Source organism: Lepidochelys kempii, chromosome 3 (genome assembly GCF_965140285.1).
Source record: "Lepidochelys kempii isolate rLepKem1 chromosome 3, rLepKem1.hap1, whole genome shotgun sequence".
Taxonomy (NCBI): Eukaryota; Metazoa; Chordata; order Testudines; family Cheloniidae; genus Lepidochelys; species Lepidochelys kempii.
The window spans coordinates 9276996-9291709 of record NC_136382.1 but is presented as its reverse complement, the minus strand read 5'-3'; the positions used below and the strand labels follow the sequence as shown (position 1 = coordinate 9291709).

General features: G+C 40.6%; 1 protein-coding gene across 4 annotated transcripts in view; it reads left to right on the top strand.

The window, feature by feature from the left end:
• The window catches only part of KIF13B (kinesin family member 13B), a 206194-nt gene that overhangs the window by 64255 nt on the left and 127225 nt on the right, over positions 1-14714 (top strand). For all 4 annotated transcript variants that reach the window (XM_073335650.2, XM_073335648.2, XM_073335649.2 and 1 more), the window contains exons 3-6: positions 7394-7406; positions 8103-8163; positions 13312-13404; positions 14102-14282. In XM_073335650.2, the coding sequence (XP_073191751.1) occupies positions 7394-7406; positions 8103-8163; positions 13312-13404; positions 14102-14282 (348 nt within the window). The remainder of the gene's footprint in view (positions 1-7393; positions 7407-8102; positions 8164-13311; positions 13405-14101; positions 14283-14714) is intronic.

Genomic DNA, 14714 nt, shown 5'->3' with positions numbered 1-14714 from the left:
TGCTACCGGCTGGGGATCGACTGTCTAAGCGGTAGCTCTGCAGAGAAGGATGTGGGGATTACAGTGGAGGAGAAGCTGGATATGAGTCACAGTGTGCCCTTGTTGCCAAGAAGGCTAACGGCATATTGGGCTGGATTGGTAAGAGCATTGCCAGCAGATCGTGGGAAGTGATTTTTCTCCTCTATTCGGCACTCGTGAGGCCACATCTGGAGTATTGCATCCAGTTTTGGGCCCCCCACTACAGAAAGAATGTGGACAAATTGGAGAGAGTTCAGCGTAGGGCAACGAAAATGCTTAGGGGGGCTGGGGCACATGACTTATAAGGAGAGGCTGAGAGAACTGGGCTTATTTTAGTCTTCAGAAGAGAAGAGTGAGGGGGGATTTGCTAGCAGCTTTCAACTACCTGAAATGGGGTTCCAAAGAGGATGGAGCGAGGCTGTTCTTGGAGGCAGATGACAGAACAAGGAGCAATGGTCTCAAGTTGCAATGGGGGAGGTCTAGGTTGGATGTTAGGAAAAAGTATTTCACTAGGAGCATGGTGAAGCACTGGAATGGGCTACCTAGGCAGGTGGTGGAATCTCCATCCTTCGAGGTTATTAAGGCCCGGCTTGACAAAGCCCTGTCAGGGATGATTTAGTTGGGGATTGGTCCTGCTTTGAACAGGGGCTTGGACTAGAAGACCTCCTGAGGTCTCTTTCCACCCTAATCTTCTATGATTAATGGCCTTTGCTGTGCCTTTTTTTCTAACCTTCTATCAAGATAAGGTGGACCTATGTACCTGACTTAATTTTCTGCTCAAAGTAGTTATCCACAGATCCAAAGACTTACAGGAAGACCAACCCGCTGTTTGGGAATGCAAAGCAAAAGTCAGCGGCATCTAAATTCATGCTGAAGACTGAGACCGCCCTGCCCAATGAAAATCAACTCATTCCACAAAAGCTTTTTTTTTTTTTTTTTGCTGAAAAATTTAGCCTGATACAGATTTGGCTTTGTGGCATTTATGCAAGTAGTCAGAATCCCTTTTCTTGCCCTGGAGCACCACACAACTTATTTTCTGTCCTCCTAGGTATAACTGTTTATAGGGTGTTCTGTTGACAGAGACTACTGAGAGCCTCCACATGATTGAAAAGGGGTCCTCCTTGTAGAAAGTAAGAGAACAGGCTAATATTAACCAGGTTCTGACATACTTCTCTTGGGATAGCAAAGGTGGATTAGGTGTTGGAAAGATTGGTAGTAGGAATTTCTTGTGATTTATGGGGGCTTTTTCTCCATTTTGTGTTTGTCATCTGATTTGCTTTCCACCTTCCCACTCTCCCCATCTTGACTCATTAATTGTTACTGTAGCTTAACTTTGTAACAACTTTTACAAATTGCCTGAATGACTAAATGCTCTGATACCATACATTCAAGCACTTCCATACCTGGGTGTCACTAAGCAGCAGCAACAGATTGGAAACTGAGCCACTTGTAGTCTGAATGTTGCATTCAGCACTGGTTTAGGAAGTGGCCAAAAGAAAAGAAAAGGAATGTGATTTTAAGATGTTGCCAAAATGAGCAAAAATAACTTTTAAAATGTCACTGCTGATGTCACGTTAAGTAGGTTTAAACATTAAACATGATTTAATTTTCTGAGATCAGTGATTTTAATGAATGGGAATAAGAAATGCAGGAATCTAATCTCATAGGCATATACTCTGACCCCCAATGTTGGAAACTAGAGTCTCTTTTGATTTGATACTTAGTATGCTAAATATTTGTGTAACCTGCCTTCTCTCATTTCTAGTGAGAATAGGTGCATGTGGGTCAAGAATCATGAATGGTGCAAGGGTTTTAGGTTCAAAATAAATGATTACTCAGGGCTGCATATCTTTTGTCATTCTCAAACACCATACAGATTCCCCTACCTACAGTAAATGAAACTAGTAATAAACACAACTGTCTGGTATACAGTATATTTACATTAACAGAAGCGTCTATGGAGTTGCTAGGATTTAGTTAATTAAGCATATCTAGAATTTCTGTAGCATATTCCCCTAGCTGTAGCATATTCACCCTAAAGTCACTCTGATGCAGAGCAGTTACTAATACCTAAAAGTAAATGTGAAAAAAACCCTCTGCTTATCAATTTGAGACAACCTGGACTATCTAAGGTACATTTCACAGTTGTATGTGTAAGCACAACAGCACCTGATCACCACTCCGTTGCACAAAAGTTCTGAATCCCACTGCATTGAAGTTGATAATCTGTGGATTCAGGTTTTTTTGCTCACCATGTGGTCCTCATGACAGTGCGCGCCAACCTCAGGTTATGCAAGTGATTCAACCCACCCAATGCAGGAAGACAAAACTCTTTTGTCTTTATTCACTGCAGAGCTAGCCTGTGTGATTGGCGCCTGGAGAATCCCCATAGCAAAGTCCTACCATGTTACTATATCCTTGCTGTTTCTGCTCTTGGCTGTGAGAGTCTGGAGGCATAGCCAATGGTTTTGTGCTGAGACACTGCAGGTTTTTTCCCCAGTCAATTGTGTCAGTTGCAGGAGAACTTGTCAGTCCTCCCAGGAGGAACTGTGGGAAGGGCATTGGAGGACTGTCAGCACCAGAGTGATTTTTGTTTTGTTTTGCTTTGTTTTTTTGTTTTGCTTGTCTCTTCACTGCAAAATATCTGGTTCCAGCCATAGCTGAAGTGGAGCTTATGCTCTAACCTATAACCCCCAGCTGGATAAGCTAGCCCAGGCTTAATGCACTCCAAACCTGGATCGGATGTTTTCTATGTGGATGGTAGTGGGGAGGGAGAGAGGGATTGGTTGGGGGAGGTTGTGCTAAAATCTACTCTGAAACGAGTTAACATTGTAATGTAGGCCTATCCTTGCATATACTTCAACAATATTCAGAGTAGCAGCCATGTTAGTCTGTACCACTGTTCCTCATACGTTCTTGTCAACTGCTGGAAACAGCCCACCTTGATTATCACTACAAAAGGTGTGTCCCTTCCCTGTCGTGTCTCCCCCCCCCCCCCTTGCTGGTAATAGCTCACCTTACCTGATCACTCTCGTTACAGTTTCATGTTCTCTGTGTATATAAATCTCCTCGCTGTATTTTCCACTGCATGCATCCGATGAAGTGAACTGTAGCTCACGAAAGCTTATGCTCAAATAAATTGGTTAATCTCTATGGTGCCACAAGTACTCCTTTTCTTTCAACAACATTGCAACTGATACTATCTACAAATTTAGCTGTGAAACTTGTTTGACCACTCTTATGTCTCTTCCTGCTCAGCTGCATGTGTACTCTGCTACTGCAGCATTGGGTATCTTAAAGCTACACACCACAAACAAATATTTAATTTAAAACCGATATAGAGAGCAAGCATTTATAGTTGTATAGGTTTCTCTGTGGTAGATTGTAGTGTGACACAGTATAATGCAAGAATTCAAAACCAGCTTGTAAATGAATAGGCTACTTAAAATAGTTAATTAAGAGTCTTATAATTGGAACCATCGTTGAAGGAGCAAATAAGAGCTCCAGTTATGAAGACAGTCTTGGAGGGAGGATAGGTAATTCAGTGAGTGTACAATTAAAGTTGGAGTGCCCAGCTACAGGAAAGCATGGTAACATGCACAGAGGGGTATATAAAACTAAAAACGTGGTCTTTTTTTTTTTTTTTTAAATTTCAGGGAAATAATTCCATGAGTTCTGGTAACTCCATAAACAGCTCAAACTGTGCTCTAGAGCAGCGACTCTCAACATTTCCAGACTACTGTACCCTTTCAAGAATCTGATTTGTCTTGCATACTCCCAAGTTTTACCTCATTTAAAATCTATTTGCTTACAAAATCAGACATAGAAATATAACTGTCACAGCACACTATTACTGAAAAATTGGTTACTTTCTCATTTTTACCATATAATTATAAAATACATCAATTGGAATATAAATATTGTACTTACATTTCAGTGTATAGCATATAGAGCAGTATAGACAAGTCATTGACTTTATGAAATTTTAGTTTGTACTGACTTGGCTACTGCTTTTTACGTAGCCTGTTGTAAAACTAGGCAAATATCTAGATGAGTTGATGTACCCCCTGGAAGACTTCTACATACCCCTGGAGGTACATATACCCCTGGTTGAGAAACACTGCTCTAGAGATCTGAAGTCCACAGAGCCGTGGCTAAAATTATAGCTCCAAACTTCGGTGTCTCTTCTAGATGTCTTTGTATACTTTGAATGCAGTATACTATGTTCCTATGAGCCATTCTCAATAGGTAGTGTTCTTTATGTGCTTTGTTCTTTGATTTAGGTCTTCTCTTTATGTACAGCCAGATTAACAGTAATTGAGGCTACAAACATTACAGGATATAATGTGCGTATGCATATCTCTGAAGAGAACAAGGTGCTTATTTAGTATCAGGCCTTTAGTCTGTATTAAGCTTGCTGTTTTATGCAGCCTAGTGTAATCCCTCTTCTGAAAACTACAGATGTGATGTATGACTTTTGAGATTATGTCCTTATTGCTACTTTAATCCAAACACTGAATAATATGTGCTCCAGCAAGGCCTGAAAGTTTTTAAGTACCACGTGATAACATAATCCTGCCTTGAAATTCAAGACAGGATAAAACAAACATAAATGCGTCTGGGTTTACAGTAGAGTTATTTCTTCTAATAAATTCAAACTCAGTGTTCAGATTTGCAAAGAAAGTGAGAATTTTTGGATGGCACCCTTTAGAAATACCATTATGCCTTTAGTGTAAATAAGAGTTCATACAAAAGCCTATGAGAAGCCTCCAGTGAAACAGCATAAACATTTTAGAGGCCAGAGAGCCAGCTGAAATGTAAATGTACTTTGTTTACTTTTGAACGTTCCAAAATCTGAGGAGAGGATTGCTCCCCGTCCTTTTATGCCCTCTCTCTAGTCTTGAATCAGTTTGTCCTATGTCAGGCTCCCCTATCTCTGACCAATTGAAGAGTGATATAGGGTGACAAGTGCCACTATCTCCCCGTGAGTCTGATCATGCTGCCAGTGATGAACTCTGTATCCAAGCTTTGATTTTTTGTTTGGCAGACAAACTGTTACTGCTCTCTTGTGTTATTATCTTGCTTTTGGTACATATTCTGCTGTAGCAAGAGTAAGTAACTCTCTTGACTTGAACATGTGCCAGCCTGCCAGAAGGGTCACGCTCTAACTCTGCTCCTGACCCAAGGCTGCTGTCATTGCTGTTTGATCGGAACAAATGCTAATATTTGATCTGAACCAGAGCCAGATAGAAAAGTTTTTCTCCATGATGGACTGATAAGCAAACCTTCATTCTTTGAGACAGACCCAGTGGCACGAAAATAACCATGAATATAAATCAGCTTCACAGCCTTAATTGACCAGTAAAAAATTATTTCTTATTCTCATCTCATTACCCTTCCCTTCCCTGCCAAAAGAAATAAATTTGATGTGTCAGAACAGATTTCTGATTTCATTTGTAAGGTTCTGGAGAGGAGGAGGCTGGCTGTTTCCAAAGCTGTGTATTTTCTATATTTCTCAAGTCTTCTGCATGATGGGTTGGGTTGAGGGGGATCGGGGGGAGAGATTGCTTACATTGATGCCAGTCTACATATTTACATTTTTTTAATCTGATGTTCTCATTTTTTACTGTATTCAATAATATGGTATGATCTTTTCTGAATTGACCAACCTTCCTGAAAACATTTATACCGTCTTTTCTCCCCTGGAGAAAAGTGCCAAGAAAGTCACTCTGGATCTTGCTGTTGTGTATAAAACCCTTAACCTAGATCTGAGACACTCGGGAGAGTGCTCCTTTTCTCCACTCACTCTTTCAAGGCAACCTAGATTGACTAGGTTGTCAGTGTAATCTTGAGACTTACTGTAGATCAGAACTGGGTATGGGTAAAAGCTACCTTTTGGTTCATGGACAGAGACTGTGTCTATACTTAAACCTGTACAGCACTTCAGTGTAGATGCTCACTACAGCGATGGGAGGGGTTCTCCTGTCACCATAGTTAATCCACCTCCCTGAGAGGCAGTAGCTAGGTTGACAGAAGATTTCTTCTGTCAACCTAGTGCTGTCTACGTTATGGGATATGTCAAAATAGCTACATCTTTCGGGGGATGATTTTTCACACACTTGAGAGACATAGCTATGCCAATATATGTTTTCAGTGTAGACTAGTCCAGAGTCTGTGCAATTCCTCTTTAGTCAGTCTGCTAGACTTCATTTGCAACTATTTTAAGGGCTCACTACAAGGCACTTCTGTTTGGGTATTTATGAAAAACATGTCAGACCGTGAAATAAGTCCTTCCCTATGAAATCTGATCTCCCTGTGCTTCTGGGAGCACCCCAGCTGGGGGCTCCTAGCTGCTAGTCTGGGCTGGGCTGAGGTGGGACTTGTTCTTCCCCTGCACTGCCTCTCTTGGTGGGGAGATCAGACCTACCTCCAGAGGCAGCACAGAAGTGAGGGTGGTAGACCCTCACTTCTGTGCTGCAGCAGCCCTGGAGTTGGGCTTGAGGTTTCTGCCCCCCCACCGCCACCCCACAGCTCTGGCTGGTCACGGGGCTTCTGCCCCCTGCAGCTCCCGGAGCGCCCATGGTCTAATCCACCACTGGCTGAGGCTAGCAGCTAGGAGCCCTTGGCTGGGGTGCTCACAGCAACACAGGCAGATCAGCTTCACATCCATCTCTGGGAGCCTCCTCCTGCTGCAGGAACCTTCGGGGCTGCTGCACAGCTGTGAAGGTACCACAGAAGTGAGGTGGCAAACCCATGACCCCCTACAACAGCTTTGTGATGCCCCCCTCCCACCTTCCCGATCACCTTTTGAGTGGATCCCCCTGGTTACAACAGCTGAAATAGTGAAACTGACCAATTTTAAAACCCTCTGGCTGTGAAATTGACCAAAATGGACCATGAATTTGGTAGGGTTCTACTAGTGACCATATTCTTCCCCTCCCTATTTGTACTATCATAGTGCCTAATAGTCCTAGTTATTGACCAGCACCCTATTGTTGTAGGTATGTCCTGAGAGACTTTTGCCCAGTTTTGTTGGTATGGTTGGCTCCTTTGAGAATTAAACTAAGCTTAATTTGAATTTTTTTTTAAAAGTTAGGTTACTATGGAAAATATCCTAGATACTGCTTTTGGAAAGGGTGCTTCATAAGCTTTAGTTCCTATATTGGAAAGTGATTTTGAACTTGAAGCTGAAAGGGGAGTTATGGAGAAAGTTGAGTTTTCTAGTTAACATGTAATCTTCAATTTCATATTTAATGGGTTGTATTTCTTTCTCAGATCTGAGATCCCTATAATTAACTGTATTTTTGTCTTTGTTTTTTCTTACACATGCCCATTCTCATTTGTCCCCTGATGATGATTCCTCTGGGAACTGCAGGAGCCAGCCAAAGGTAAGTTTTTGATTACACTTTCAACCAGTGTTTTGAAAAGTTATGGTATATCAATTGTTCAGCCTTCAAATATCCAAATATTTACTATTTTTTTAAAAAGTGCAGTTGTTCGGCTGCTGTTTATCAAAAGAAAAACAAAAAAAATCCAAACTACACATTCCTCAAAGAATCTCCTTGCTGCAGAAGACCGTTGCACACGTCTAGCCAAAAAATGATTCTCAGAAACAAATGAGAACATAGTTGCATATTAAGCATTGAGGACTGTGAATGAATAGACTGTTTGTTTGTTTTTTAAAGCATTTTCTGGTATCTGCATTAGAGCAAACTCATTGCTGCTGACTTATGTTCCCTTCATATTTTGCATTTTATATGCAGATGGGTCTTATCTCCTCGTCCCACCTTTAAAAATTTAGTTTATTGGCATGTTTATATCGTCATTACTTATTGTTTTAAACAGCTTGTAAATGGGACTGATAAAATAAACCATATAAAATTACAGTAAAGTAAATCAGCTTGAATTTGTTTAAGCACAAAAATATAAAACAAATAAAGGTGTCTTGTGGAGGATGGTTAGAATGGCAGCAGAGGCATATATATCAGCTAACCACCTATATCGCTAACAAAATAAGGATGCCTTTTTTGCTTTGATTTGACTATAGTTTTTATAAGATGTCCTGTTGGTTTGTTTTGTTACAGGTGTTTGCTTATGATCACTGTTTCTGGTCTTTGGATGAATCTGTAAAAGAAAAATATGCAGGTAATATTTACTGTAGTCTTGTGATACTTTAGAAATGTGAGCAACAAGAGTGATGTAGTGGTGGGAGTCTGCTATAGACCACCGGACCAGGGGGATGAGGTGGATGAGGCTTTCTTCCGGCAGCTCACGGAAGCTACTAGATCGCACCCTGGATCTCATGGGTGACTTTAATTTTCCTGATATCTGCTGGGAGAGCAATACAGCGGTGCATAGACAATCCAGGAAGTTTTTGGAAAGCGTAGGGGACAATTTCCTGGTGCAAGTACTAGAGGAGCCAACTGGGGGGGAGCTTTTCTTGACCTGCTGCTCACAAACCGGGAAGAATTAGTGGGGGAAGCAAAAGTGGATGGGAATCTGGGAGGCAGTGACCATGAGTTGGTTGAGTTCAGGATCCTGACACAGGGAAGAAAGGTAAGCAGCAGGATACGGACCCTGGACTTCAGGAAAGCAGACTTCGACTCCCTCAGGGAACGGATGGGTAGGATCCCCTGGGGGACTAACATGAAGGGGAAAGGAGTCCAGGAGAGCTGGCTGTATTTCAAGGAATCCCTGTTGAGGTTACAGGGACAAACCATCCCAATGTGTCGAAAGAATAGTAAATATGGCAGGCGACCAGCTTGGCTTAATGGTGAAATGAGGGGGGATTTAATAGCTGCTTTAAACTACCTGAAAGGGGGTTCCAAAGAGGATGGATCTAGACTGTTCTCAGTGGTTGCAGATGACGGAACAAGGAGCAATGGTCTCAAGTTGCAGTGGGGTTGGTTTAGGTTGGATATTAGGAGAAACTTTTTCACTAGGAGGGTGGTGAAGCACTGGAATAAGTTACCTAGGGAGGTGGTGGAATCTCCTTCTTTTGAGGTTTTTAAGGTCAAGCTTGACAAAGGCCCTGTCTGGGATGATTTAGTTGAGGATTGGACCTGCTTTGAGCAGGGGGTTGGACTAGATGACCTCCTGAGGTCCCTTCCAACCCTGATATTCTATGATTCTATGATTGCACTCTGTTTACGTGACAGCTATGAAAAAGAAAGTATCTAACTTCTGTTCCCAGACAGATAATGGAGCAAATAATTAAGAAATCAATTTGGAAACACCTAGAAGATAATGAGGTGATAAGGAACAGTCAGCATGGATTTGTCAAGAACAAATTGTTTCAAACCAACCTGATAGATTTCTTTGACAGGGTGACAAGCCTTGTGGATGGGGGGAAGCAGTAGATGTGGTATATCTTGACTTTAGTAAGTCTTTTGATACTGTCTCGCATGACCTCATAAACAAACTAGGGAAATACAACGTAGATGGAGCTATTATAATGTGGGTGCATAACTGGTGGGAAAATCATTCCCAGAGAGTAGTTATCATTGATTCACAGTCATGCTGGAAGGGCATAATGAGTGGGGTCCCTCAGGGGTCGGTTCTGAGTCATGTTCTGTTCAATATCTTCATCGATGATTTAGATAATGGCATAGAGAGTACACTTATAAAGTTTGCGGACGATAGCGTTCTGGGAGGGGTTGCAAGTGCTTTGGAGGATAAGATTATAATTTAAAAATGATCTGGACAAACTGGAGAATGTTCTGGAGTAAATAGGATGAAATTCAATGAGGACAAATGCAAAGTACTCCACTTAGGAAGGAACAATCAGTTGCACACCTACAAAATGGGAAATAACTGCATAGGAAGGAGTACTGTGGAAAGGAATCTGGGGGTCATAGTGGATCACAAGCTAAATATGAGTCAACAGTGTAATACTGTTGCAAAAAAAGCAAACCTCATTCTGGGATGTATTAGCAGGAATATTGTAAGCAAGACACAAGTAATTCTTCCGCTCTACTCTGCGCTGATTAGGCCTCGACTGGAGTATTGTGTCCAGTTCTGGGCGCCACATTTCAAGAAAGATGTGGACAAATTGGAGGAAGTCCAGAGAAGAGCAACAAAAATGATTAAAGGTCTAGAAAACATGACCTATTGAGGGAAGATTGAAAAAATTGGATTTGTGTAGTCCAGAGAAGAGAAGACTGAGAGGGGACATGATAACAGTTTTCAAGTACATAAAAGTTTGTTACCATGAGGAGGGAGAAAAATTGTTGTTCTTAACCTCTGAGGTTAGGACAAGAAGCAATGGGCTTAAATTGCAACAAGGGTGGTTTAGGTTGGACATTAGGAAAAACTCCCTGACTGTCAGGGTAGTTAAGCACTGGAATAAATTGCGTAGGGAGGTTGTGGAATCTCCATCATTGGTGATTTTTAAGAGAAGGTTGGACAAACACCTGTCAGGAGTGGTCTACATAATTCATAGTCCATCCTTGCATGCAGGGGACTGGACTAAATGACCTCTCAAGGTCCCTTCCAGTTCTGTGATTCTATGATAATTACAATCCTTTATTTGGTAAAGGGCAAAGACCATATGGCATGGAAAACCTTTTCTCTATGTGGTTGCTCATTGTCAAGAGAGTAAGCAAAGTCTTAAAACTGCTACCTTAATCCTTCCTTCTTTGTAGTCAAACATAATGTTTAGAGTAGTAGCAGCCAATAAACATGCATTACAATCTATATACAGTATAGGTAATTGATTAATGTAACTAATTTGCCATTTTGATTCACACAGATATCTCCATTAAAATACTTAATCCAGACATATGAATTAAAATATTTCTATTCCTATTTCTACACATAATTTGAGAATCAATGCCAAGTTCACCTTTGTGGTAAAGCTTGCCACCACTCAGCCCAGTTCAGCAACACATGAGTAATTTCACTGTAGTACCTTTCAGAATTGTGGCCTTATTCTTTAGTGGTTTAGGTTGCAGTGGTTTAAAGAGTCCAGTCCTGCTTCCACTGAAGTCAATGTGAGTTTTATTGATTTGAATAGGAGCAAGACTGGGCCTTGTACACCCAAAAATAGGCCCTGATCCTACAGATCAGTGCTGTACGTGAAGAAAAGTCTTAGATGCTTTTGAAAATGTTACCCATAGTCTGTCATGTTTTCTCTGGATTAAAGGTTTGAAAACGTGGCCCCATCCTGCTGTCCGTAGTCAGGCAAAATTCCTATTAACTTCAAATGGAATTTTGTGTGTGTAAGATTGAAGAGCGGGCCTTAAATTTATAGCAGTACAGTATAACTAAGTTCTACTTTGGTCATTGGGTGAAAGAAATTTTACAGGGAAGGGAAAACTTTTTGAGAGAAGAGTTCTGAATATTTGATGTATGATTTAAAGTATCTTGCCATCTGCCTATGTGTTACATAATTATCAGAATGACACATTCTTTGACAGGTTAACAAGACTTGTGGATGGGGGAAGCAGTAGATGGGATACATCTTGAATTTAGTAAGGTTTTTGATACTGTCTCATAGGACCGTCTCATAAACAAACTAGGGCAGTATAACATAGATGAACCTACTATAAGGTGGGTGGACAACTGATAGCAAAACCGTACTCGAGTAGTTCCTCAATGGGTTCATATTAAGGCTAGAAGGGCATATCGAGTGGGGGGCATCTCAGGGATCTGTCCTGATTCCAGTTCTATTCAATATCTTCCAAAATTATTGGATAATGGCATCGAGAGTACACTTACAAAGTTTTCACACAATACCAAGCAGGAAGGGATTGCAAATATTTTGGAGGACAGGATTAGAATTCAAAATGGATCTTGACAAACTGGAGAAATGGTCTGAAATAGGGTGAAATTCTGTAAGGACAAATTCAATTGGGACACATGCAAAGTACTGCACGTATGAAGGAAGAATCAGTTTGCACAAGTACAAAATGGGAAATGACTGCTTAGGAAGGAGGATTGCAGAAAAGGATATGGGAGCTATAGTGGATCGCAAACTAAATATGAGTCATCAGCATAATACTGTTATAAAAACTTATAATTCTGGAATGTATTATCAGTAGTGTTATAAGCAAGACGCAAGAATTCTTTCACACTACTCAGCACTGACAAGGCTTCAGCTAGAGCATTGTGTCCCATTCTGGGCACCACATTTTGGGAAAGATTTGGAGAAAGTCCAAAGGAGAGCAACAAAAATGATTGAAGGTCTAGAAAACATGACCTATGAGGAAAAATTGAAAAAATTGAGCTTGTTTAGTCTGGAGAAGAGACAACTGAGGGGGGACATAACAGTCTTCAAGTACGTAAAAGGCTGTTATAAACAAGAAGGTGATAAGTTGTTCTCCTTAACCACTGATGGCAGGACAAGAAGTAATGAGCTTAAATTGCAGCAAGGGAGATTTAGGTTAGATATTAGGAAAAATTTCCTAACTGTAAGGGTAATTAAGCACTGGAATGAGCTACCTGGGAAGGTTGTGGAATATCCATCACTGGAGGGTTTTTTAACAGGTTAGACAAAACACCTCATGCGGTGGTCTGAGTAATACTTTGCTCTACCTCAGTGCAGAACACTGAATTAGATGACTTTATCGAGGTCCCTTCCAGTCCTACATTTCTATGATTCTGTGATTCACTGTACGACTGCTTTAAACAAAATCTAATTGACAAACTTTCCTCCACTCTAGCGGGAAAAGATGCAAACAAAACTTTTAAGGGTGGCTAGGTTTACATGTACTATTACAGTAGAAAAACTATCCTAAAGTTTGCTGATCCACATGCCTTATACTGTAATTCTCTCCAACATAATTGTAGTCTCTTCTCTGCAAAGATTTAATAACAAAGTGATATGGTGGCAAAGTCTATTACTATATTTTCACTTATTTTACAGAGTACTGTAAAGTACACTTACTAGTAGACCATAAAGTATTACCTTATTTAAAATTAAACTACAATTATCAAAATAAATGAATAAGGTACATTTTGTGAGTCTTCCTTTGTTTTGCTAATGCACAAAATTCTGTGATTGTCAATAGATGGTAGTTGAGTGTTCACAGAAAAAACAGATACAGAACCAGTTTCTAGCTTAATTTACAGGAATATAAATCTGGAGTAATACCATAGACTTCAGGGTAATTGTTCCAGATTTTATATCCATTGTCCCTCTCTCAAACCCCTTACTCTCTAATTGAGATACATTATGAAAGATTTACATCTTTCAGACAGTTAGTTCTTTTTGTCTGATTTGGAGTCTGAAGGGCATGACTGTAAAAGCAGTTATCTTTTTTCCCTGAATGTCAGATTTTATTTTATTTTTAGGTCAAGATGTTGTTTTCAAGTGCCTTGGAGAGAATATTCTTCAGAATGCCTTTGAGGGCTACAACGCATGTATCTTTGCCTATGGACAGACTGGTAAGTCATTGCAGAGTGTAAAAAGTGCTGTTGATGAGAAACGTGTAGTGACAGAAATAATTGTTCTGTGGCTAGCTTTGTGGCATTGCTAGGGTTTTTCCAAATACAGCAATGTAGATAAGGTGTGGGTTTTTTTCTGTTTGTTTTTAATACTTGTTAGAGGGCTGAGGTGAGAAGGCATTTTGGAATAACATTGCTAATTTCTGGTGCCCTGCTACCCTGCTTTCCCACACTGTAGATAAGTGTCTCCTGAATATTCTGTGATCATGACCGTCCTTGGGTTTGTTGCATCTTTAATATTCTGTAATGGAAGATCCCTGACTTGGCATTTAGGTAGTCATTGCTCATCATTTTTTAATTTGATAAACAAAGATGGCTTGGGTTGTTTAATTGGCTAACTTGCACTGTGTAGGTATGAAACTCAGGTAGGCATTAAATTGATGTACATGATAAGGCTGATAAGTGCTTTCAATCAATTTACATAGCTTGGCGTTTCCTTTTCAGCTTGATTTAATAAGTAGGCTGCCCTTCTTACTCTGTCCTTTAATTGGTGTCTTGGTTCCTTTACATACAGAAAATTGTGTTTAAAGATAATTGTGAAAAGTTCCAAACCATTCTTTGCCCTTTACTTCCCCCTTATTCCCATCACCCCAAAAAATCTGTTGTAAAAGCACTAACACTAGTTTCAAATGCACAGGGTCTGGAAAATCTTACACAATGATGGGTACAGCCGACAAGCCTGGATTAATCCCAAGACTCTGCAGTGGTCTCTTTGAAAGAGCACAGAAAGAGGAAAACGAAGAACAGAGTTTCAAAGTGGAAGTGTCCTACATGGAGATTTACAATGAGAAAGTTAGAGATCTCCTTGACCCCAAAGGGTAAGCAGTACACACACACAGGATGCTTGACCACGAACAATGTAACATGATCTTGTTTCTATGAGCGAAGGCTGTCTCCCTACCTTGCCCTAATGGACTCCCTATTAGGCATCCTATCAGGGTTCAAGACTTATCCCTGTTATGGGATAGTGTTGTCTTCCAGACTGCCCCCTCCACCCCGCACAAATAGCTGCTTTATTGTTATTTAAAGGCCCAATATGTGCCAAACACTTAGTCTCATGCTCAAATTGATTTTCATGAAGTGAGGAACAGGAAATTGCCAGCACTGTATGTATAGACAGGTGGGTTTTTTCTCTAGCGCACTATAACACTAAACCATTCCTGCTTTGAACGGTAGCTATGGGGTCTTGTCATCTTGTGTAGTGCTTTGAATGGTAAGTTGATAAAAATTTGTGGTTTCACTAAAAACCT